A 24,354-nucleotide genomic window follows, 5' to 3' on the forward strand; every position below is an offset into this window, starting at 1 on the left:
GGGTGGGGTAGGGTGATGAATAACAATGTTTTAAAGAAGCTTCTACCAACATCACTCTACTGGGTCTGATGTCCCCTATAAACCATCGCTCGGTACATTTTACAGCATAAATAAAGACTCAAGGAAAATAAATACATCGGCTCCTATGAGGTTGAAAGTGGTGTGCATGGCAGGGTGTGGGTGGGTGGGCGGGCAGGGTGCTTACACATGGCAGACGGGTGAGGAGCAGACAAGACAGGAGGCACCTATGGGGGACCATGAGTCTTAAGTGTCCTCGTGCATGTCTGGGCTGTCGGTCCGTGCGACCTTGCGGGGAGGCGCTGAGCTCTCGCCCTCGAGGTCCACTTGCTCCTGGTCTCTCTTCTTGGCAGCGTTCTAGGAGGCAGGGAAGGAGAAGGGCTATTAAGACTTCACTTAGCCTGGCTGGTGTGGCTCAGTGGTTGAGGGTCAACCCATGCACCACGAGGTCGCCAGTTCGATTCCCAGTCAGGGCACATGACTAGGTTGTGGGCCCAATCCTCAGTGGGGAGCATGCAGGAGGCAGCCAATCGCTGTTTTCTCTCATCAATGTCTCTATCTCTCTCCCTTTCCCTTCCCCTCTCTTTAAAATCAAGAAAGAAGCCCAGCCGTTGTGGCTCAGCAGTAGAGTGTCAGCTCGCAGACCAGTCTCGGGTTCAGTTCCGGCCAAGGGCACGTACCTTGGTTGCAGTTTGTGCCCCCAGCCCTGATCAGAGTGGTGTGGGAGGCAACCAGTCAATGTGTCCCTCTCGTGTTGATGTTTTTCTCTCTCTCCCTCTCTCTCTCCTTCCCACTTTGTCTGGAGATAATTAGAAAAATATCCTGCCCTAGCCGGTTTGGCTCAGCAGTTAGAGCATCAGCCTGCGGTCCAGAGAGACCCAGGTTCGGTTCCCACTAAGGGCATGTACCTCAGTTGCAGTTTGTCCCCGGCCCTGGTTGGGTTGTGCAGGTGGCAGCTACTCGATGTGTCCCTTTCACGTTGATGTTTCTCTCTCTCTCTTCCTCTTTCTCCCTCCTGCTCTATCTGAACAAAAAAATGGAAAAATGTCCTTGGGTGAGGATAAAAAAATAAATAAAAAAAGGAAAATATCCTTGGGTAAGGATTTAAATTCAATAAAGAAGCCTGGCCGGTATGGCTCAGTGGTTGAGTGTCGACCCATACACCAAGAGGTCACCAGTGTGATTCCTGGTCAGGGCACATGCCCAGGTTGTGGGCCAAATCCCCAGTGGGGGGCATGCAGGAGGCGGCCAATCGATGTTCTCTCTCATCACTGTTTCTCTCTCTCCTCACCCCCCTTCCTTTCTCTCTAACAACAAAAAAAATCAATAAAGCAAAATAAAATTTAATCAGTTAAAGAAAAATTATTTTTAAAAAAAGTACTTCACTTAGGTGACCTCTCCAAATCCTATTGCAGGGGTCACAAAGCTGGGCTTCCAGAAGGGCAGTAAACTCAGGGCCCCTGGCTGGGCAGCCCCTCCCATCACTGGACCTGCCCCACTAAGCCATAGTCCCCTGGGGCTGCAGGCCTGTAATGAGCACTGCAAAGTCACCATGGCTCACAAGGACCCACACATGGCCCAAAACGCTCAGGGGAGTGATGCACTCTGCTGAAGCACAAAGGGCCCTCATTAGTTCCTGGGGAGGCTTATGCATTGCCACATAAGAGGCAAGTGGCCCCAGTTTGGGAAAAATTCCTTTCCTCCCTTTCTAGAACTAAGGCCTGAGGAAGGGGCCAGTGTGGGCCAGGAGCTCAAGTTTTCTAAGGAGTCACTTCATCATGGATCCCCCTTCAGACTTGCCCAGAGCAGGCTGCTGTCATATGTTCAATGTTAGGCGAGAAAACAAACTGAGCTTATAGAACAACATGTAGAGATTTTCAATAAAGAAAGAGAAAAATGTCCTGTATGTTAAAAAGGCAGCCTCTTGGGGGGAGGAGAGGGGCAATGACTTCATGGCAGTCACACCCTCTTGTATCCCTGGATAGTTTTGTTGTTAATCCTCACTTGAGGATATTTTTTCCAATGATTTTTTTTTGGTACGTACCCCTAGCGGGAACCAAACCCGGGACTCTCTGGTCCGCAGGCCAATGCTCCAACCGCTGAGTTAAACCGGCCAGGGCTCCAATGATTTTTTTTAGAGAGTAGGAAGGAGGTAGGGAGAGAGAGAGAAACATCTATGTGAGAGAGACACATCAATTGGCTGCCTCCCACACATGCCCCAACTGGGACCAGGGATGGAATCTGCAACCCAGGTACATGCCCTTGACCAGGAATTGAACCTGAGACCCTACAGTCTGAGGCCGGTGCTCTACCACTGAACCACATCGGCCAGGGATTTTGCCTGGATTTTAATCACATGTATGTTTTTGCCACTGAACAAGGAATCCAGATAATCACTGGTCCATCTGCCACCAGGGCTGTGCTGGCTTGCAGGCTGTGAAAGCTGGGCCTTGGAGGTGCTTGAGCCTTGGTACGGCTGGCCAGGCCCTGCCCATCCGAGCACCAGAGCTCTCTGGCCTTTGCACAGCCATTCCCTCCTCTGAAACTCTTCCCTTTCCTGAATCGCCTATGAAACTCACGTTCAGCCCTCAAGACCCAACTTGTATCTCCCGTCTCCCAGACCCATGTCCTTCCCCGACTCAGAACCCCTGTATTGGGCACTGTGTTCCCCCTGAGTCCCAGCACCCATAGCCCACATGCCTTACCTTTTTGTCCCATTGCTGATGTAGGTAGCGCAAAAGAATGTTTGTTTTTTCTGTCACAATGACTGAGAAAGAAAGAGGAAGGACAAAGTTGCAGGAAGAAGCTGCAGGGAGATGATAGCAGATGGCCCAGCCTCCCTCCTGGCCAGCATTGCCCCTCCAGGACATTGCTCATCCCTCCTTGGCCGCCGGGTCGTGCCTGCCCTGAGTGGACTTTCTGGGACTCAAGTCAGTACCCCAACCTAGGAGATTTCAGGAAGCCCAGGGTTTTCCATCCTGAGCCCACATCCACTACCACGGGCCTGAACCAGCTGCTTTGGGGTCCCTTCTTCTAAGAAATGCAGAATTAACTACTGCATTCGTGTTTCTACCCTACGGCTGGAGAGGAACTCTGGCATGCAGGCTCACACGTGTCTTCCCAGGCCAAACAGAAGCACTATTCTACATAGCTGAGCCCCAGCAACCACAGAAGCTATCCAGCAGGGTCCATGTGGATTCTTTTTCATGATTAAAATAAAACACTATGGCCCAGCTATTGTGGCTCAGTGGTTGAGTGTCGACCCATGCACCAAGAAGTCACTGGTTCAATTCCTAGTCAGGGCACATGCCCAGGTTGTGGGTCTGATCCCCAATGGGGGACATGAAGGAGGCGGCCAATCCAAGTTCTCTCTCATCAATGTTTGTATCTCTCTCTCCCTCTCCCTTCCTCTCTCTCTAAAATCAATAAGGAAAAAAAAAAAAAGAAGTAGCTGCCTCAGGGCTTCTGCCATGAAAAAAATCATCATCATCATAGTAAAATACAACAAAACACTATGGCCATGATAACCTTCTGCTCTGTAGGCTCTGGGCCTTTCCAAGCAGCAGGTCCCTAAACCTGGATAACCCCTCCCCATGCCACCCACCCCAGGTTGGGCTGGGTCCCTGTCCCACAGTACTCATTTCAGGGTGTCATGGAGCTAACAGGGGGCACCTGACTTGATGCCAGGTGATGAGGAGAGGGCCAGTGAACGGTAGATGAGGGCCAACTGGGGCTCAGCATGTGGAATGAGGAGGATTATGGAGAAAGCCACACTTCCCACTGTTCCCAAGGGCTAGGAGCTAACCAGTGTCCCACAAGGCACTTCCTGAACCAACTTCCAACCTTTCCCCTTAGCAGCCTGGACAAGACAGAGTGACACAGTCCACTTACTCTGTTCAGATGGATACTCCCGCGTGGGCAGGTAGACTGAGGGGCGTCGATTCTGTGGGAGGGTCCAGAAGAGGTGGGTTAGGAGTGTGAGCTGACTAGGATCCCCTCAGTCCTTCACTCAGTACCCACCCTCCAACACAGATCAGAAAATGCACGAAAATCTTAGGTGAGGCTAGGCTTAAACATCAGCCTCTGTTCTCAGTGAGATGCTGATGGAGGTGGTGCAAATCACCCCCAGACCCTTCTCCCCCACAGCTCCCTGAACCCATACTCACCGAGGCTTTACACACAGAATCGGCATGAAATCGACTAAAATTGCTTTTGTTGTAGACGGGCAGTCCTTTCAAAAAATCTGCCTAAAAGACAGAGAAGGTGTTAAGTGATAAACCCAGCAAAGGGCCAGCCCTGGAGCACCTGTAGTGGTAGATGGGGCTTCCAGGTGACTTCCAGTTTTCTTCTTTCTATTCTAAGTTTCCTGGAACACATGCTTGAGTTGGCCATGTGATGTGTACACTGTTATGACCAGAAATAAGTAGCCAACCCCAAGGGAAGTGCACATTCTGTCTTGGGGTCCCCAAAACAGCCCTGTAACCCAGCAAGAGGCGGGGAAACTGAGACTCAAAGAGCCCAGGCCATTTGTTTAAAGTCACACTAGAAGCAAGCAGCTGGGTTGGGAGTCAGAGCAGGCTCGTCTGACTGCAGATCTGTCCTCTATGCTTGTTGAATATTAAACTCCCAGTCTTGTCTCTGTTTATTCACCTTTAATAGACATCCAGAAGGAGAATGGCTTGTCCACCCTAAGAAACCCCACAAACCCCATGGGGGTGGTGACTAGGAGCCTAGGTGAAGGGGACAGGGTGGATGGGACACGGGCTGCCACGACACAGTACTGGGAGCTCAGGGTTGACTGGCTTCCAAATTCCAAGAAAACTCAGAAATCCAATTTCAATGTGTCAGCATCGGGTTTTTAGAGTTAGCCAGACTTTTCCTAAAGCACTGTATGAACCAGGGTTAGCTCAGGGACTGCTCCTGAGGTACCTACACCCAAAGGCTGCCCAATGAAGGGGGGAGGCCTCCCAGGGTGAAAGTCAGAGACTCAGAGACAGCAAGATGCTCCTCCTGCCACCTGCTGCCTGGGGCAGAGGCTCAACACCTTAGTCTCAGGCCCACAAGGTGCTGGGGAGTCAGCAACAGTATTCATTTATAGCCCAACTCTTGAAAAGTCCTTTGTCCCTGACACTCTGGGGTCAGCGGGATAAGCAAAGGCAAGAGCCCTGGAGCAGGAGGACCTTGACTCTGGGGCACAGGAGGGATGAGACTCAGCCACAAGATGCACAAATAAAGGCCAATGGGAACCATGTCTACCTCAAGAAACTGAGGCACAAGAGCATGGGGGTTCAAGATGAGGAATAAAGGCCAAGAGCTGTGGGCAGGGAATGACTTCCCAGCAGAGCAGAAGTGCAACACTGTCATCATGCCTGCAGTCGGACAGCCAGGAAGGGATTTCCCACATGGCCTGTCCTGGGCCAGGAGCTTCCTGATCAGAAATCACTCTATCATAAGGATGAGGAAACTGAGACAGAAAGGTCACATGACACTCATCTGAGATCATCTGTACCCAACAAGAAAACGAGGTAGGCGATTTGAATTCAGGTTTGCCCAGCCTCAGAGGCCAAGCTCCTGTTATGTGACATGCCAGTGGCTCAGTTTCCCTGTCTGAAATCCAGCTGGCTCAGAGCCCTAAGAGGCTATGTTAGGGGCTGTCCATCCCCATGCCTGAGCCTAGGTGCTGCACCCTTGGGGAAGCTGCTGTTCAGGTGATCTGCCACCACTGTCTGGAGTAGTCAGGAGCAGGTGTCCTCACCTCTGGGGTAGCCCCAGTGACACTTTGGTGGGACAGGCAGGCCAGGGATGCTGGAAAGTGGACAGACGTCCCGCTTCCACCCAGGAGGTGCTTCTCCCATCTGGGTGACCTACTCCTCCAAAGCCACTTCAAAGCCCCTCAACCCTGCCTTCCCTGACCCAGGACTCCTGTCCCAACTTGGCCTGAGACTATGGGGCCAGCTTTACCTAGCCAGACCAGGCTTTCTCCAGCCCCTACTATGTGGCAGGCCCACGCCAGGTACCAGGGTACTGAGAGGGCACAACAGACCTGCTCTTGGCCCTAGAAGCACCCAATGCAGGGGACGTAGGTATGGACCAAAGAGCTGCACAGTAAATTCAAAATGGCCCTGAGGACAGGGTACCCTGAGATGCTGTGTGAGGCCCAAGACAGTGGAGAGGTCTGCTTGTCTTCGGGGGGGTGCGGGGGGGGGGGCAGGGAGGGCTGCCCAGAAGCAATGATACAAGCACCCGGACCTAAATCATGAGGAGGGGTCCCTGTCCCAGCTCTAAGTCCTCTAGCCCTCTACAGCTCTGGCTGGGCTTGGTCCTCACTGGCCTCTTGTCACACACATCTTCAGCCCACACGGTGCCACCATCCAGGAATGCTCCTCTTTTCTTCATGTGGGAAATACCTGCCAACCTCTCTACCTAGCTCAACAACTTCCTCTACCTCTTCCCTCCCCACACACCTCCGGGGCCTCTGCCAGAGCTGTACTCATACCCTAAGGAGGTCATCTGTTTATATGTCCACCTCCCTCATTGGACTGGCACCTCCCTAAGGGCAGAGGGCAAGGCAGGGCTAACTCCACTGTGGGCCTGATGGGGCTCACAATGGGCCGGCAGCAGAGTGGTGAGAGGTTTGGGAGCCTCAGAACTGCACTCAATACTGGCTGGGCTCCTCCCTGGCTGTGTGACCTCACAGCCTGGCAGCCTCTTTGGTGAACTAGGAGGTCACAACAAGGCCCCCACCCAGGGTTGTTCTGAGCCTCAATAAACAACACAGGGAAACAGCTTTGCACAGAGCTCCCTAGAAGGCACCTGTAAGCATTAGTGCATTTGTGCAAATGTATGAAGACAGGATTCTGCCTGTACTTTCTGTCAGCTAAGCAGGAAAACAAGGCCTGAGATGAGGGAAAAATCCTCATCTCAGCCAGACAAATCCTAGCCACAGCGGGGTCCAAAAGCCATCCACTGCCTCAGCACTCACTTGAGTATCCGTGTGTCAGTCCCCTTTTGGGCAGCCCAACAGTGACCCAACCAAAGCAAAATGAGGAAAAGAGGTGGTGTGCTTAAGAGAGGAGAGACATTGAGGTCACAATCACAAATGCTCACACAAGAACATTTCAAGCAGGAACAGCATGTGCAAAGGCACAAGGGATGGTAGGAACTTGCAGTGTGAGGATGTGAAAACAAGGCCAGTGTGGCTGGAGCTCAGGTAGGGAAGAGTACAGAGTGAAGGTGAGGTCATAAAGGTGGGCAGGGACCTTGGGTGCTAGGTCTTCATTTGGGTTACAAAAGGAAGCCCCTGGAATATATTTTTTAAATATGTTTTTATTGGGTTTTTTTTAGAGAGAGAGGAAGGGAAAGATAGAAACATCAATGTGAGAGAGAAACATTGATCGGCTGCCTCCTGCACACCCCCTACTGGGGATCGAGCCTGCAACCCAGGCATATGCCCTGACCAGGAATTGAACCGGGACCTCTCAGTTCATGGGATGATGCTCAATCCACTGAGCCACACCAGCCAGGCTGGAGTATTTTGTAAATTAGAAAGTATTATCATCTGATTTACATCTTTAAAAATTCCCTGATTCCAGGTAAATTACAAATTGCGGGGGGGAGAGGAGGCAGGATGAAGGCAAGAACACTAGGGAGGAGCCTGGGGCAAGCAACGAGGTAGGAGATGGCAGTGCCTAGACCAGGGTGGAGACACATGGACGGATTCAGGATGTGTTCTGGAGGCAGAGCCCACAGAGCCCTCTCATGGACTGGGTGTGGATGATGAGGTTGCAGGGATGAATCAAAACAACCAGGCTTGAGTACCCACACTCTAGGAACCCACTTTCCCATCTCCTTTCTGACAGAAGTCTTTTACCCATCCCCCACCACATCCCAAGTACTGATTTGTGGGCTGGGACCCTGAGGTTTTGACATATCCAGACAAAAACTTCCATCACCCCTGCCAAACCTGGGGATGCCAATAACGGTAGGTGAGGGGGGCGGGCTTCAGCCCAACTCTGAAGCTGGTTTACCATTCCACTTTACAGGTTGGGGCACCAAACCCCAAAGAATCACTACACCCAAATCCCAGGATGAGCAAGTGGCCCAAAGGGGATTTTAAACTCCCAACTACCAGGTGGCATTATCCCCACTTCAAAATGAGAAGACAGGTGGGAGACTGTCACCCGCCCCAAGTCACCCAGCTTATCTGTTAACCCTTTACGACGTCAGTTCCCTAATCTGTCATAACCCTATGAGGTTTGGACTATTACTATTCACATTTACCAGAGAAGGGGTCTAGGGATCGGAGAGATGAAGTTGCCCCTTTTAAGGGCAGGTCGGGGCCCTAAATGGTGGGAGTGAGATCAGGACTCTAGGAGACCGGGGCAGTCCGCGATGTCGCACTTCCTCTGGCGACAAAACCCCGCATGTCACGATGTCAAGCCCCCTCCCCCGCCTCGATGCCCAGACCGCCTCCCAAACCCTCCTGAACAGGAGAGGCCCAGACCCGGCATGCCGAGCACGAGGCCAGAACTGGGGGTCTCGGAGGAACTCATCCCCACCCCAAGCAATTTCCAGGAGAACCGGGACCCGGAAATGAATGAGGTATCAGGGCCTAGAATCCTAGGTGGGGTCAGGGGTCGGGGAAGACAGGGCGGGGTCAGCAGGAAGCTCACAGCAGGATCCAGGGGTCGAAGGTCATAGGTCAGAGAGGGGCGGGGTCCAGCCTGAGGGGCCTGGCAGGGAGGTGGGGGATTCGGGCACTACTGGAGGTGGGTGGGCCTGCGGCGCCATTTTGTCGATCGAAGGGGGAGTACAGGCCTGGCGGCCTTCCTTACCATCTTCTGCTTCCTCCGTCACCACCTCAGCTACTGCCTCAGCCTCCACCGCTGCCACCACAGCTGCTTTCTTAGCCGCCGCCGCACAGTAACTTCCAGCCACCGTACAGCCCACCTTGATGGCGCCGTCGCCCTCCCGTCATTGGCCCGCCTCCTAGCCCCGCCCCCAGGATATGCGGTCCCTGCGCGCTCCCACTGGCCAGATACGGATAAATCACGCGCCCATTGGTCGTCACGCCTCCTCTTTTAGCAGTCAAGTTCGGTTGAGGGAGCAAAACCCCGCCCGAGACTTGGAAGCGATAGGGCAGGAAAATCCGGAAGTAGGCGGAGGCTGCGCCCCCGAAGCCTCTTGGGATTTGCAGTCTGCAACTGGAAGAGGTTCAGTCATCTGTTCTTTCTGGTTTGCTATGCCTTTTCCGGTTCCCACGGTAGCCCCGGAAGACAGGGGCCCATCATAACACTTCCACCCTCCCGGTGGTCCCAACATTAGGTTTTGGCATATCTGAACAGCTTCTGCACAAACAAGCCTCTCTTTTAAAAAAATTTTATTTTTCCTTTACTGACTTTAGAGAGAGAGTAAGGGAGAGGGAGATGCAAATATCCATGAGCGAAAACATAGACTGGCTGCCTCCCACTGCATGCCCCCCACTGGGGATTTATTTGGCCTGCAACCTGGGCATGTGCCCTGATCAGGAACCCAACCGGCGACCTCTTGGTGCTTGAGTTGTAGTTCAACCAGAGCCACACATGTGGGCAAATCAAACTCTCTTGTTCAAACACCTCCCATGGCTCCCCAGCCCCTCAAGGATCCAGTCCAATCTCCTCAGCTCCAAATTTCGGACCCCTCCAACCTCCCTTTCTTGACCCCTGTCAAATCCCCTCTCTAAGCTCTGCTACCTCCTGTAATCTTTCTGACAGCATTTCTCCCCAGGCCTAGACAGGCACCTTCTCTGGGGTCCCATAGCACTGCCTCCAGACTGTGTACACCCTCACCCCTCAAGTGACAGCCTGGTGATGACAAGAACCCATTACTACTAAGTACGGAATAAGTTACTGAGTAGAAGCTACTAAGTATTACTCCAACAAGAACACAGCAAAGAAGTACCTTATTTTATAGGAGCGAAACGAACCTCAGAAGGCTAAGATCTTGTTCAAGGTCACACAGCAGGTCCCCAAGGGGCAGGTGGAAGATTTAAGTCCCTCCCACCTCCCCCACCAGGCTTTCCAGACCTGTGAAAATTATGACAGCTATAAGACAAGTGGAAATTTAGACATTCAATGATATGTAGAAATTGACTTTTTCTCAGTATGAAAAGTTTTGTGATTATGTTTTAAAAGCCCTTATCTTGGAGAGATGCATTCTAAAATATTTACATAAGAAATAACCAGTGCCCAGCTGGTGTGGCTCAGTGGTTGAGCATCAACCCATGCACCAAGAGGTCAGGGCACATGCCCAGGTTGTGGGCCAAATTCCCAGTTGGGGACATGCAGGAGGCAGCTAATTAATGGTCTCTCTCATCCATGTTTCTGTCTCTCTCCCTCTCCCTTCCTGTCTCTAAAATCAATAAAGGAAAAAAAAAAAAAAAATGAAAAGAAATAACCAGCCTGGCCAGTGTGGCTCATCCCATGGACTGAGAGGTCCCAGTTCGATTCTTGGTCATGGCACATGCCCAGGCTTTGGACTTGATCCCCAATGTGGGGTGTGTAGGAGGCAGCTGATCTATGTAGCTCTCTCACAGATATTTCTACCTCTCTCTAAAAAATTAGTTTAAAAAAATTAGTCCTGGCCGGTTTGGCTCAGCAGTTAGAGTGTCCGTGGACCAGAGTCCCGGGTTTGATTCTGGCCAAGGGCACGTGCCTCAGTTTGGGTTCATCCCAGCCCTGGTCGGGGTCGTGCTGGTGGCAACCAATAGATGTGTCTCTCTCACGTTGATGTTTCTCTCTCTCTTCCTCCCTCCCACTCTATCTGAAGATAATGTAAAAATATCCTCGGTTGAGGATTAAAAAAATAATAATTAAAAAAATTTTTTTTTTTTTTATCCTCACTGGAGGACATTTTTCCATTTTTTGTTCAGGTAGAGTGGGAGGGAGAGAGAGGAACAGAGAGAGGGAGAGAAACATCGACGTGAAAGGGACACATCGAGTGGCTGCCACCCGCACAACCGACCAGGGTCGGGGACAAACTGCAACCGAGGTACATGCCCTTAGCGGGAACCGAACCCGGGTCTCTCAGGACCGCAGGCCGACGCTCTAACCGCTGAGCCAAACCGGCCAGGGCATAATTAAAAAAATTAATGCCCCTGCCACTTTGGCTCAACAGTTAGAGCATTGGTCCGCGGACCAGAGACCTAGGTTTGGTTCCCGCTAAGGGCATGTACCTTGGTTGCAGTTTGTCCCCAGCCCCGGTTGGGGTCGTGTGAGTGGTGACCACACGATGCGTTCTCTCACATCGATGTTTCTCTCTCTCACTTCCTCCCTCTCTCCCTCCCATTCTATCTGAAGATAAATGTGAAAATGTCTTTGGATGAGGATAAAATAAAATAAAATAATTTTTTTTTTTTTATCCTCACCCGAGGACATTTTTCCTTTTTTTTTTTTGTTCAGGTAGAGTGGGAGGGAGAGACAGTAACAGAGAGAGAGAGAGAGAAACACTGATGTGAAAGGGACACATCGAGTGGCTGCCACCCGCACGACCAACCAGGGCCGGGAACAAACTGCAACCGAGGTATGCGCCCTAAGCGGGAACCGAACCCGGGCCTCTCGGGACTGCAGGTCGACGCTCTAACCGCTGAGCCAAACTGGCCAGGGCAAAATAAAATAATTTTTAAAAACATAACCAAACCCTGCTGTTGTGGCTCAGTGGACTGAGCATCTTCCCATGAACTGAGCGGTCCCAGTCCCATTCCTAGTCAGGGCACATGCCCAGGTTGCAGGTTCAGTCCTCAATAGGAGGTGTGCAGGAGGCAGCTCATTGATGATTCTCTCATTTAAAAAAAATTTTTTTTTCTTTATTTATTTTTAGAAAGAGAGGAAGGGAGAGGGAAAGAGAGATCAAAACATTGATGAAAGGGAACATCGATTGGCTGCCTCCTGCATGCCCCCCACTGGCAATCAGGCCCACAACCTGGGCATGCGCCCTGATCAGAAATTGAACTAGCAACCTCTTGGTGCATGGGTCGACACTCAACCACTGCGCCACAACAGCCGGGATCACTTTGGTATTTCGATCTTTCTCTCCTTGCCTCTCTAAAACAATTAGTAAAAATATATATTAGCCCTGGCCAGTTTGGCTCAGCGGTTAGAACTTCAGCCTGCGGACCAAAGAGTCCCAGGTTGATGCCAGCCAAGGGCACGTGCCTAGGTTAAGGTTCATCCCTGGCCCCGGTTGGGGTCATGCGGGTGGCAACCAATCAATAGGTCTCTCATATCGATGTTTCTCTCTCTCTCTCCCTCCCTCCCACTCTGTCTGAAGATAAAATATAAAAACGTCCTCAGGTGAGGATTAAAAATATATATAGCCCTGGCCAGTTTGGCTCAGCGGTTAGAGCGTCAGTCTGCGGTCCAGAGAGACCGGGGTTTGGTTCCCACTAAGGGCACGTACTTCGGTTGCGGTTTGTCCCCGGCCCTGGTTGGTCATGTGGTTGGCAGCCACTCGATGTGTCCCTTTAACGTCGATGTTTCTCTCTCTCTCTTCCTCTCTCTCCCTCCCACTCTATCTGAACAAAAAATGGAAAAATGTCCTCGGGTGAGGATAAAAATAATAATAATAATAAAACTATATATACACATATTAAATTTTTTTTTCTTTATTGATTTTAGAGAGGAAGGGAGAGGGAGAGAGAGATAGAAACATCAGTGAGAGAGAACATCAATTGGCCTCCCCTCCACACCCTCCACTGGTGATCAGGGGCACAACCCAGGCATGCGCCCTAACCTGGAATCGAACCAGCGACCTCTTGGTGCAGAGGTCATTGCTCAACCACTGAGCCACACCGGGCAGTAAAAAAAATATATATATATATACATATATATATATATTTTTTTTTTAAAGAAAGAAAGAACCAGATGCCTGAGATTTGCTTCAAAAAAAGCACAGGACGCCCTGGCCGGTTTGGCTCAGCGGTTAGGGCGTCGGCCTGCGGTCCTGAGAGACCCAGGTTCGGTTCCCGCTAGGGGCATGTACCTCGGTTGCAGTTCGTCCCCGGCCCTGGTCGGTTGTGCGGGTGGCAGCCACTCGATGTGTCCCTTTCGCATCGATGTTTCTCTCTCTCTCTCCCACTCTACCTGAACACAAAAAAATGGAAAAATGTCCTCGAATGAGGATAAAAAAAAAAAAAAGCACAGGAGCCCTGGCTTGTTTGGCTAAGCGGTTAGAACGTGGGCACGCAGACCAATGACTCGCGGGTTCCATTCCGACCAAGGGCAGGTACCTCAGTTGCAGTTCAGTCCCCAGCCCTGGTCAGGGTCATTTCCGAGGCAACCAGTTGATGTCTCTCTCACATCAATGTTTCTCTCTCTCTCTCTCCCCTTCCCACTCTATCTAAAGATAAATGGAAAAATCCTGGGGTGAGGATTAAAAACAAAACGAAAACAAAAATGCATGAGAGGGCAGGATGGGTTGAGGGTAGTTTGGTAGTCAGAGATGGGTGGGTACAGGAGGTTCACTGTACTATTCTGTGAGCTGTTGCTCTATGTTGGAAATTCTTCTTAATTCAAAAGTATAAAAAGGGACTTGACAAGGTTTGACTTCCGACTCCCTCTTCTAGTCCAAAGCCAGACGTCTAGCCCCACCTCCACTCCACCCCGCTACCCCCCACCCAACTCCACAATTGGAGGAGCACGTAAGTCTGAGCCATCCAACCTCCTCACAAAAGCCGCTGCAAGAGAGGTCTGAGGCCAGGGAAATGCTTTAATGGGGAGTCTCATCGGCGGCGGCGCGCTCAATGGCTCAGCGATTTGCGGCCCTTGAGCATGCGGCGAAGGATGACCTGGACGCCGGCCGGCGTGCTCAAGCGCTTGATCCACCCGTGCTTGTGCTTGCGTTTGATGTTGCTCGGCTGGTACTCGTTCCCGCGTGCCTTGCCCCGGCTCGGCTGCATGGTGGGGAGTCCCCAAGTGGCGGGTAGACGCAGCAAGGCCTGGGGCTGGAGCCACCTGCAGGGGCAAAGAGACAGAGAGAAAGGTCAGAGGGGGAGCTGTGTGACTTAGGCTTGGCGTTCCACCTCTCTACGCCTGGGCTTCGCGATCCGTGCCGGGACTGAGCATGATTGCAAAAAGTGCTCTGTACGTGCGCAAGGTATTGGCAAGTCGTGTGGTCGGTAGACAGCTGGCTCCAGCCCCCAACACCTGCCTAATCTCCCTGAGGACTCACCTGACACCCAGTATCGACGCCGACGTACTAACGGGACACAACAGGTGATTCGGGAATCTGCTGAAGAGAGCCATTTCTACTCCAGTGTCACGTAGTCCCCCGCGCCAGCTATTCGGAAACCCAAAGGTTCCGCAACTGCGGGACAGAGACTTCTGGGAAATGTAGTTTCTCCTACAGCGGAGCCCTCGCCGCGGGGCCCTCCTGGAGTTGTAGTTCTACTTCCTGCGCGCCAAAGACATGAGCTGCCCTACCCGCAGGTGTGTGTAGTTTCTCTTATGGACCAGCAGAGGCAGGCGAACGGCATTTCTTAAGCATGCGTACAAGCATTATGTCCAGTGGTAGCTGGGAGGTGTAGTTCCTTCTCCAGTCTACTGGCGGAGTGTGTCCCTGGGTGACGGTGGCACAGCTGGTGGCACCTGCAGGAAATGTTTGGTCGATCCTCCCACGTCCAACGGGAGCCCGGCAGATGGCACACAGCTGGCTAGCAGCTTTCCTCTGGCCCCAGCCAAGTCTTCGCCCCTTGGCGGATAGCCCAGGAGGCCTGAGTTCGAGTTGACTGGATGTCCTGGGGTGATCCCTGCTCCTCTCCGGGATGCAGCTTTCTCAATTTGTAAGCTTGCAAGCTTGCCTTTGGTGGTGCCCCCATTGGAGCTCTAGAAGAATTTTTAATTAAAAAAAATCCTCACCTGAGGATGGAGATAGATAGATAGATTTAATTATTTGAGAGAGGGAGGAAGGAGAGAGAGGTGAGAGAAGTATCCATGGGTTGCCTCCCATACCAGCCCCGACTGGGGATCGAACCTGCAACCTAGGATGTGCCCTGACTGAGAATCAAACCCTCAGCCTTTTGATGCACAGGATGATACTCTAACCAACTGTGCCACCTGGACAAGGCTAGAAGAATTGTTCAAATACTCAGATCTGAGCCCCTTCTCTTCTCACATACTTTAATTTATTAATTAATTAATTAATTATTTAATTAATTTATTTTATTTATTTTTGTGGTACGTGCCCCTAGCGGGAACTGAACCCAGGACTCTGGTCCGCAGGCCGAAGCTCAACCGCTGAGCCAAACTGGCCAGGGCCTCACATACTTTATATGGTTCCCCATCGTCCAAGGGAAAATATCCAGCTCTTCTAGCAAGCATGTGAAGCCATCCACACACACACACCCTAAATTTCAGTCACACCCTCCCCTGCCTGATACTCCCCTATTCACCTTCTTAAAAACCTTTTCTCTTGCCCTGGCCAGTTTGGCTCAGCGGTTAGAGCATCGGCCCGCGGACCAAAGAGTCCCGGGTTTGATTCTGGTTGCAGTTCGGTGTCAGTTGGGGTTCTGTGGGAGGCAACCAAGCTCTCTCTCCCTCCTTCTCACTTTATCTGAAGATGGAAAAATATCCTCAGGCGAGGATTTAAAAAAATTAAGTATCAGCGGTTAGAGCATCAGCCTGCGGACCAGAGAGGCCCAAGTTCCGTTCCCGCTAAGGGCATGTACCTCAGTTGCAGTTTGTCCTCAGCCCTGGTTGGGGTCCTGTGGGTGGCAACCAGTTGAGGTGTCCCTCTCACATCCATTTTTCTCTCTCTCTCTTCCCTCCTCTCTCCCTCCCGCTCTATCTGAAGATAAATGCAAAAATGTCCTTGGGTGAGGATAAAAAAAACAAATTAAATATATTAAAATAAGCCCTGGCCGGTTTGGCTCAGCGGTTAGAGCGTCAGCCTGCGGTCCTGAGAGACCCGGGTTCGGTTCCCGCTAGGGGCGCGTACCTCGGCTGCAGTTTGTCCCCAGCCCTGGTCGGTTGTGCGGGTGGCAGCCACTCGATGTGTTCCTTTCACATCGATGTTTCTCTCTCTCTCTCTGTTTCTCTCTCTCCCTCCCACTCTACCTGAACAAAAAATGGGAAAATGTCCTCGGGTGAGGATAAAAAAAAAAAAAAAAAAAAAAAGAATTTAGCCCTGGCCGGTTTGGCTCAGCGGTTGGAGCGTCGGCCTGCGGTCCTGAGAGACCCGGGTTCGGTTCCCGCTAAGGGCACGTACTTCGGTTGCAGTTTGTCCCCGGCCCTGGTTGGTCGTACGGGTGGCAGCCACTCGATGTGTTCCTTTCGCATCGATGTTTTTCTCTCTCTCTCTCTCTGTTCCTCTCTCTCCCTCCTACTCTACCTGAACAAAAAATGGAAAAATGTCCTCGGTTGAGGATAAAAAATATATATATATATATATATATATATATATATATATATATAAATAAAATAGAATTTTCTCTCCCTAAGCGCTGCCCCTCTCTCTGGTCCAACCCTACCCTCACATGGCTCTCCTCACATTCTCCTGGAAGCCCCCAGGGTCTCAAGGGCCAGGCTTGGGGCTGAGTCCCTGCAGGCACCCCAGCATCTCCCAGCTTGGGGAGAGGGGGAAAGTCTTTACTGCAAGAATAGTCTCCTAGCCCTGGCCAGTTTGGCTCAGCGGTTAGAGCGTCGGTCTGCGGTCTGGAGAGACCCGGGTTCAGTTCCCGCTAAGGGCACGTACTTCGGTTGCAGTTTGTCCCCGGCCCTGGTTGGTCGTGCGGGTGGCAGCCACTCGATGTGTCCCTTTCACGTCGATGTTTCTCTCTCTCTCTCCCTTCCTCTCTCTCCCTCCCACTCTATCTGTACAAAAAAATGGAAAAATATCCTCGGGTGAGGATAAAAAAAAAAAAAGAATAGTCTCCTAGGTCCATCAGTAGACGAATGGATAAAAAAGCAGTGGTACATATACAGAATGGAGTATTATGCAGCTGTAAGAAAGAGAGATCTCTTATCCTTTGAGACGACATGGAGGGACCTGGAAAGTATTATCCTAAGTGAAATAAGCCAAGCAGAAAAAGACAAATACCACATGATCTCACTTATATACGGACTATAATGAACATAATAGTCTGAGGAATACGGTAGACCCAGAAACATGGAAGTAGGGCACAGACTGACATCCCTCAGAAGAGGGAGGGGGCGTGGGGGTGGGAAGAGATAAACGACAGAACTTATATTCATGTATACATAACCAATAGACATGGACAACAAAGCCGAGGATGGGGCGGGGGTAGGGTGGGGAGGGGGTGCCAATGGGGTAAAAAAAAAAGAAACATCTGTAACAAAAAAACTAAGTAATTAAAAAAAAAAAAAAGTCTCCTAGGAGCACTCCGAGTGGGCAGGTGGGCATGTGGGCAGGAGTGGGGTGGGGTGGCTGGACTTAATCCAGCTCTGGCAGCAAATTCTAGGAGTTGGGAGTGGGCAAAGAATGGTTAATCCCTTGTCCTCTGAAGCCCGTCCTACCTGCACTGTCATTTAGCAAACTACTACAATACTACACCAGTACATGTCAATAAAATATCAAGCACTTACTGTACTGTTTTACCTGCATGGAGAGCTCATGGAGGGATTAATTTTATAGAGATAAATGAATGGAGTCTTAGGAAAGCAACTTGCCCAAGATCACATATCTGCAAAGGGCAGAGGCTGCATTTAAACTCTGGACTCCTTACTGCAGCTGGGACTACAGAATCACTATTTAAAGTGGCCGATCTGGAAAACTCCAATTCCCTAATTACCCATAGCTCCAAGACTTCTGTTTAAAGGTGTAACGAATAAATGTCCAAGACTTAGAATCATACAACCGTGGTTCCAAATCCCATCTCTGCCCACTTGCCTTCACTTGCCTTGTGACCTTGTGCCCTTTATGAGCCTCAGTTTTCTCACCTGAAATTGGAAAGATCTGGAAATCTCTAAACGGAAAGGTCAGTACAGAAAAGGACACAGAGGCTTCGTTTGGAGGGGACGGGCAGTTTGCAGGTAGGGGCTGGCCGAGGGGATCCTATTCACAGCGAGGGGACTCTGGGTGCCGCCTCCTTGACCTCCTCAAACCCCAACTTGCGACCTCTTCTCGGACCTGGGCAGGCCCAACCCATCCCTCTACCTCAGTAAAACCCTGAAGAGGGCTAGGCAGTTGCTTCCAGAGCCCGCCCCCATCCCGACATGCCGCTTCTGATTGATAATCTAACTAGGGCAGGTCAGTCGCACCTGCGATTGGCCGAGGTGGCCGTCCGTCGGTGCGCGGCTCCGCCCCCCGGGGAGAGACTTAAAGGGCCGGTTCGCGCATCAGCGGTGGGATGCCCCCTCGCTGACCGGACCCGCGCCGTCCCGCGTAGATGCTCCCGGCCCGACCCCGCGCCATCATGTAAACGGCGTGCGCAGGCGGACGCTGGCTTCTCCGCCCGGGACCCCTCCGCCCTGCCCCGGGCCCGGAGCCCTCGATGAGGTGAGCGGGGAGTGGGCCCTAGGAAGGGACCTTGAGGCCTCCAGGTCTTCCACTTCGGAGGGGGTGTCCACCAAGCCCGCGCTCTGGCTCTTAGGAAGTCGTGAAGCCTCAGTGGCCTTGACCCCGCCACAGTGCTGATAGGTACTGGAGAGGCAGGGGCCTGGCACTAGGGAGGGGAGCTGGCGTGGCGCATCGATGTTCCACTCTGCAGTCCAGGGCTGGGACCCCTCCAGGGGTGGGGGGGTGCGGCCTGCTTCCCCTCCACCAGCAAGTATGGGCCACTGAAGGCCTATGGCGGCATGCATTGGCCCCGTAGAGCCAAGGATGGGAATGGGGAAGGGGTCGGTCCCATCTCCAGACCCTAGACAATGAGGGTGTGCTGCGCGGATATTCCCCTTGAGTTATGTAACTGCCTGTGGTTGCCATGGACACGGAGAGGTGGCCCAGGGAACAGGATGAAGACTTGGAGGCCCCCCAGGCAGAGCACTGCCTTCTCCATCCTCATCTCCACCATTAGGGGTTGTGTGTCAGACCCCCATAATCTAGTGTTCCAGTCTCAGCTTGTCGGTCTGTGAAACAGACCCAGCTGCCCATGGTCTGGAGAGATTTGGACAAAGCCTCTGGAGCTCAGTCCCAAACCGTGCCCTCCAGGACCTCACCTTTCAGGAGCCAGGTTTAGAGACTTGAGATTAGAGCATTTTTATATGCATTCAGAGACCCACAGAACATACTAGTTTAGTGACAGTGAATTAATGAAAGGCTGCAAGTGCGAATGAATTGATGAATGGATGGATGAATGAATGAGCTTAGAAAACCACAACTGCTATAAATCTGAGCTGGGGGAGGTCCTTCTGCTGGGCCACATTTGCTACAATGTCTCCCCTCCCCCCTCCCCAGGAAGGCTCCCCTGACTACACCTTCCCTATGGATGCCTCTTGGGGTCAGCCATAGCCAGGTCCTCTCTAGGATAGACTAGGGTGGCCAACCACCACGCAAGCACTGACCAAAACAGAACAGCTCAGTGTTTGGCTGGCTGATCCTCCATAAACGAGCCTAGAAGGGGCCTCCCATGGTGACTCACCTGACCCAGGTGTGGGAAATAGATGCTATGAGGGTGGAGGGCTCTATATTTCAGAGCCCCTGAGTTGTCTGCCCCACTCACAGGACACACCATGCTGACCGGGGTGACCGAGGGGATCTTCTGCTGCCTGCTGGGTGCACCACCCAACGCAGTGGGGCCACTGGAGAGCGTTGAGTCCAGCGATGGCTATACCTTTGTGGAGGTCAAGCCTGGCCGTGTGCTGAGGGTGAAGCACGCTGGACCCGCTCCAGCCCCCACCCCACCTCCACCACCACTGCCTGATGCAGCCCATGGGGACCGGTCCGGCTTGGTCCGCTGCCAGCGCCGAATTACCGTGTACCGAAACGGGCGGTTACTGGTAGAGAACCTGGGCCCTGCACCACGAGCTGACCTCTTGCATGGGCAGAATGGCTCCGGGGAGCCGCCGGCCTCTCTAGAGGTGGAGCTGGCAGATCCAGCTGGCAGCGATGGCCGTTCAGGCCCAGTCAGCACCGGGAGTAGCAGTGGAGGGCGACGGCGTCGAGCCCGCCGCCCCAAGCGGACCATCCACATTGACTGTGAGAAGCGTATCACCAGTTGCAAGGGCACCCAGGCTGATGTGGTGCTCTTTTTCATCCATGGTGTTGGTGGCTCCCTGGCCATCTGGAAGGAGCAGCTGGACTTCTTTGTGCGCCTGGGCTATGAGGTGGTGGCTCCAGATCTAGCTGGTCATGGAGCCAGCTCCGCGCCCCAGGTGGCTGCAGCCTATACCTTCTATGCGCTGGCGGAGGACATGCGGGCCATCTTCAAGCGCTATGCCAAGAAGCGAAATGTGCTCATTGGGCATTCCTACGGGTGAGCCAACGCTGGGTAGGGGTGGGGGTAAGAGGCGGGGGCTGACAGAGACTGGACACCCCATCACAAAACACTGATTTCTCTCAATGAAAAATCTCATTAACATCTGCTACAAGACAGGGATTCCCACAACCACTGCTATTGTTTAACATTGTTTTAAAGCAGTGTTTCTCACTATTGACATTTTTAGTAATTTTTTTCTGTGACGGGTTTCATGTGCCCTGTAGGATATTTAGCAGCATCCCTGACCTCTACCCTCTAGATGTCACTAGATGGTCTAGTGATGATCGTGACAATAAAAAATGTCTGCAGATGCTGCCAAAGTTCCCCTGGTGGGCAGAATTATCCCTGGCTGAGAACCAATGTCTTCAAGTAAATTCAAAAGTTGCTTACCCTGGAGATCCCGAGGGCTCCAAGGAAGGGCTATTTGGAATCCCATAAATTTTTTTTACAAGGCAGTTTGCTGTAATTCACTCTCCTTTAAAGAGGTGATAGATAATACCATCTAGCATTTAGATGAGAGTTCACTCTATGGAAGGCTCTGGGCCTGGGTGTCTGACCATCATCAAGTGGTACCATTCCCTCCTTTACCCAGGAAGAAAAGCAAAATCCAATCAGCCAGCCAGGTTGAGAATCATTGTTTTTAGTGGTTGTAGTCTATGCAATTAGACAAGAAAAGAAGTGTTACATAAACTTCTGAAAGAAAGGAAACCAAGCTGAGAGGTAACAGCTATTATTTGTGTATATGATAACAATCCCCCAAATGGATGCTTATGCTAAATGATTCCTCTAATTAAATGATCACCCATCTGTACTAGTTCCTGTGACCCCATAACAATACTATGAGGTCACCACAGTTACTCTTTCACAAGTGTGGAGATGGAGGCTCAGAAAGGTTAAACAATCTGCCCAAGGGCACTCAGTGAGCCAGTGGCACAGTCAGGTCCATCCAACTCCTGCCTGTCCCATCATCTCTCTTTGTAGTAGAGATCAGCAAACTTTGTCTTAAAGGGCCAGATAGCAAATATTTTAGGTTTTCAAGTCATGTCAGTCTCTGTTGGAACTTCACAACTCTAGTGTCATAGCAGGAAAGCAGCCAGAATTGTAAATAAATGGGATGACTGTTTTCTAATAAAACTTTATTTTAAAAAAGTACAAATTTTCAGAATTGTAAACTTAGTTTACAGAAACCAATGGTCAGCTTTAGAGGAAATAAGGAGTTGGACTGGGGGGCTCCTCAGGCTGCGCCCTTCCACCTTGCATAAGGCAGGCAGATGTGGCACACCAGAGGTCAGTGAGAAAAGATCCTGAAAGGGGAGGGATACACAGGAAACAGTTACCTTCTTTGAGCAGCCAAAGGGTTTGTTAAATCAGATTGCCTTCCCAACAATTGGCAATAACTAATTCTTACCCCTTTGGAGGTCATGGTGACCTTGAGGATCTGATGAAAATTATAGATTTGAATCCTAAAACAAAAACAAACAAACAAACAAAAATACCCCCAACCTCACAATTTCAGAACATTCAAAATGCTTTACCCATTCCTCACCCCCACCCAATACCCATGGACCCTAGGGGAAGAATCTTGACTTTCAAAGACCTGCCTCTGGGGTAAGGGGTGGATATTAACCCCCTCACTGCTGTACCCTGCTGACCTCCACCTTTCAACCCTACCCACCCACTGGGCAGTGTCTCTTTCTGCACGTTCCTGGCACATGAGTACCCAGACCTGGTGCACAAGGTGATCATGATCAACGGTGGGGGCCCCACGGCACTGGAGCCCAGCTTCTGCTCCATCTTCAACATGCCCACGTGTGTCCTGCACTGCCTGTCACCCTGCCTGGCTTGGAGCTTCCTCAAGTGAGTGACCCCAGCCCTGGCAGACCCTGGCACCTCCCCAAGTCATGTGGGCGGGAAAGCTGTATAGCTGGGCTGGCATGGGGGCACCCATGGTGGGTCAGATGGCACGAGGACTTCAGCTGTACCTCCCTACCACCAGGGCTGGCTTTGCCCGCCAAGGGGCCAAAGAGAAGCAGCTACTGAAGGAGGGTAATGCATTCAATGTGTCATCCTTTGTGCTGCGGGCCATGATGAGTGGCCAGTACTGGCCTGAGGGCGACGAGGTCTACCATGCTGAGCTTACTGTGCCTGTCCTGCTCGTCCATGGCATGCATGACAAGTTTGTGCCAGTGGAAGAAGACCAGCGCATGGCTGAGGTAGGGGCTCAGCACCCTAGCCATTGCACCCCTAAATCTCCCTTGAGCAACCTAGGGGAACTTGGCCATGTTTTTCTGTCCCAGAGACCTGGGAGCTTAGATCAAGAAGTCCAGAGAGTAGGGCTGCTCTGGCCAGCTATTAGGATTATGCACTATCCCCCTGTATATAAAAAGGTGCTCTTCACAGCTGAGATTTGTATTAGAGACCAGTGAGTGTTGCGGGCTACAGAATTGTAAGAGAGCAGGCTAGGGGTCTTTAGATCATATATTACCAAAAAGGTTAGTAACTCTGGACCAGCAGCTCTTAACTAGCAATGATTCTGTCCCATTCCCCACCAAGGGAAACTTGGAAATTTCTGCAGACTTTTGGTGGTTGTGTTGGGGGCGGGGGGGGGGGGGGGGGGGGGGTAGGTGCTACTGACATCTGGTGGTGGAGACCAGGAATGCTGCTCAACACCCTGCAATGAACAGGATGGTCCCACAGCAAAGGATCAGGCCCCAAATGTCAGTAGTGCTGGGGTTGAGAAATCCTGCTGTGGACATATTGTAGGAACATAATAAATGTGGAATGGATGAATACCGAATTGGGCTCCAGCAGGGCAACAGGTTATCCTCCAGTTCCCCCTTGGGTGAAAGTGGAGCAATGAAGGATAGATTGCAGGAGGGACTTCCCAGTGTTGCAAGCCATGGGTGACTGGGTGACTGGCAGGGAGTCGCTGGGCAGCCAGCTGTGCATTCCCTGAGCCTTTGTCCCCTGCAGATACTGCTCCTGGCCTTCCTGAAACTCATCGACGAAGGCAGTCACATGGTGATGCTAGAGTGTCCAGAGACGGTCAACACGTTGCTCCACGAATTTCTGCTCTGGGAGCCTGAGCCCCCACCCAACGCCCTGCCTGCGCCCTTGGAGGAGAAGTAGCTGCCGGGTCAGCAGGGTATCTAGGAGGAGCAGGAGGCCCAGAGCCAGCACGTGGTCTGCACCAGGAACACCTGGGCAGGCCGTTTGCTCTGGTGGGCAGGTCAGGCCTGGGAGACACCCCCAGGCTGGCTGGGCTGGGCGTGGCATTCAAGGGAGCCAGGTAGACACTCCGCAATCAGCTTGTGTCCTATGGGGCCCATCCAGACTGTAGCAGGGACCCCCACGGAGTATGACCTTGTACAAAAGCCTCCTCCCTGCTATGGCCATGGCCATGGCCGAGGCGGCACCCATCCCACTCTGTCTTACGTGTCAGCCATGCTTAATCCAGGGGCCCTTGGGGCCGCTGCCCCGTTGCCCAAGACCCCTCCACCCCTGTTCCCTGGTGCTGGTAGCTTTTGTTGTCCAAGAGGCAGGGATCAGGGGGGCGGGGGGGGGGGGCTGGTGCCACAGAACCTGCACATCTCAACTTGTAACTCAATAAAAAGAAGTGACAATCCAAACCTTCAGACCTGTGCCGCCGACCGCAGGGCAGAGGTTCCCCGAGCCTCAGTTTGCCCATCTACAAATTGGGCTGATGCAGGTGCCTACCCCTCGGGAGCCTTCCAGGATTGCTTCCTAAATTTCGCCTCCTTCCTTAGAACACAGGGGTGCTTGGGCAGCATTCCCAGAACAGAAGGCAGAAAGTCAGGGGGTGAGCTCCTTGCCCCTGGAGGGAAGGAAGAGGTCCATATGGAGATGGAGGTGAGCATCACTGGATATCACATGGGATTAGAACAGCCATAATGGAGTGCCAACTATAT

The 24,354-nt window shown here is 52.0% G+C and overlaps 3 protein-coding genes across 3 annotated transcripts; 1 reads left to right on the top strand and 2 right to left on the bottom strand.

The window, feature by feature from the left end:
* Positions 1 to 60: 60 nt before the first annotated feature.
* On the bottom strand, positions 61 to 8,955 carry DDA1 (DET1 and DDB1 associated 1). Its single transcript, XM_036241817.1, has 5 exons — positions 8,853 to 8,955; positions 4,185 to 4,265; positions 3,910 to 3,961; positions 2,724 to 2,785; positions 61 to 375 (listed from the first exon to the last, which is right to left on the bottom strand). The coding sequence occupies exons 1-5, from the start codon at positions 8,853 to 8,855 to the stop codon at positions 265 to 267; spliced, it is 309 nt and encodes a 102-aa protein (XP_036097710.1). The 5' UTR covers positions 8,856 to 8,955; the 3' UTR covers positions 61 to 264.
* A 4,746-nt stretch (positions 8,956 to 13,701) lies between these two features.
* MRPL34 (mitochondrial ribosomal protein L34) lies at positions 13,702 to 14,367 on the bottom strand. Its single transcript, XM_036241230.1, has 2 exons — positions 14,224 to 14,367; positions 13,702 to 14,006 (listed from the first exon to the last, which is right to left on the bottom strand). Exons 1-2 carry the CDS (start codon positions 14,295 to 14,297, stop codon positions 13,793 to 13,795), a joined length of 288 nt encoding a protein of 95 aa, XP_036097123.1. The 5' UTR covers positions 14,298 to 14,367; the 3' UTR covers positions 13,702 to 13,792.
* Positions 14,368 to 18,332: 3,965 nt separating this feature from the next.
* Positions 18,333 to 23,937, top strand: ABHD8 (abhydrolase domain containing 8). The gene is made up of 5 exons (XM_036241995.1): positions 18,333 to 18,507; positions 19,672 to 20,422; positions 22,112 to 22,282; positions 22,422 to 22,638; positions 23,399 to 23,937. Exons 2-5 carry the CDS (start codon positions 19,680 to 19,682, stop codon positions 23,552 to 23,554), a joined length of 1,287 nt encoding a protein of 428 aa, XP_036097888.1. The 5' UTR covers positions 18,333 to 18,507; positions 19,672 to 19,679; the 3' UTR covers positions 23,555 to 23,937.
* Positions 23,938 to 24,354: the final 417 nt, after the last annotated feature.

Source organism: Molossus molossus, unplaced genomic scaffold, assembly GCF_014108415.1.
Source record: "Molossus molossus isolate mMolMol1 unplaced genomic scaffold, mMolMol1.p scaffold_m16_p_4, whole genome shotgun sequence".
NCBI lineage: Eukaryota > Metazoa > Chordata > Mammalia > Chiroptera > Molossidae > Molossus > Molossus molossus.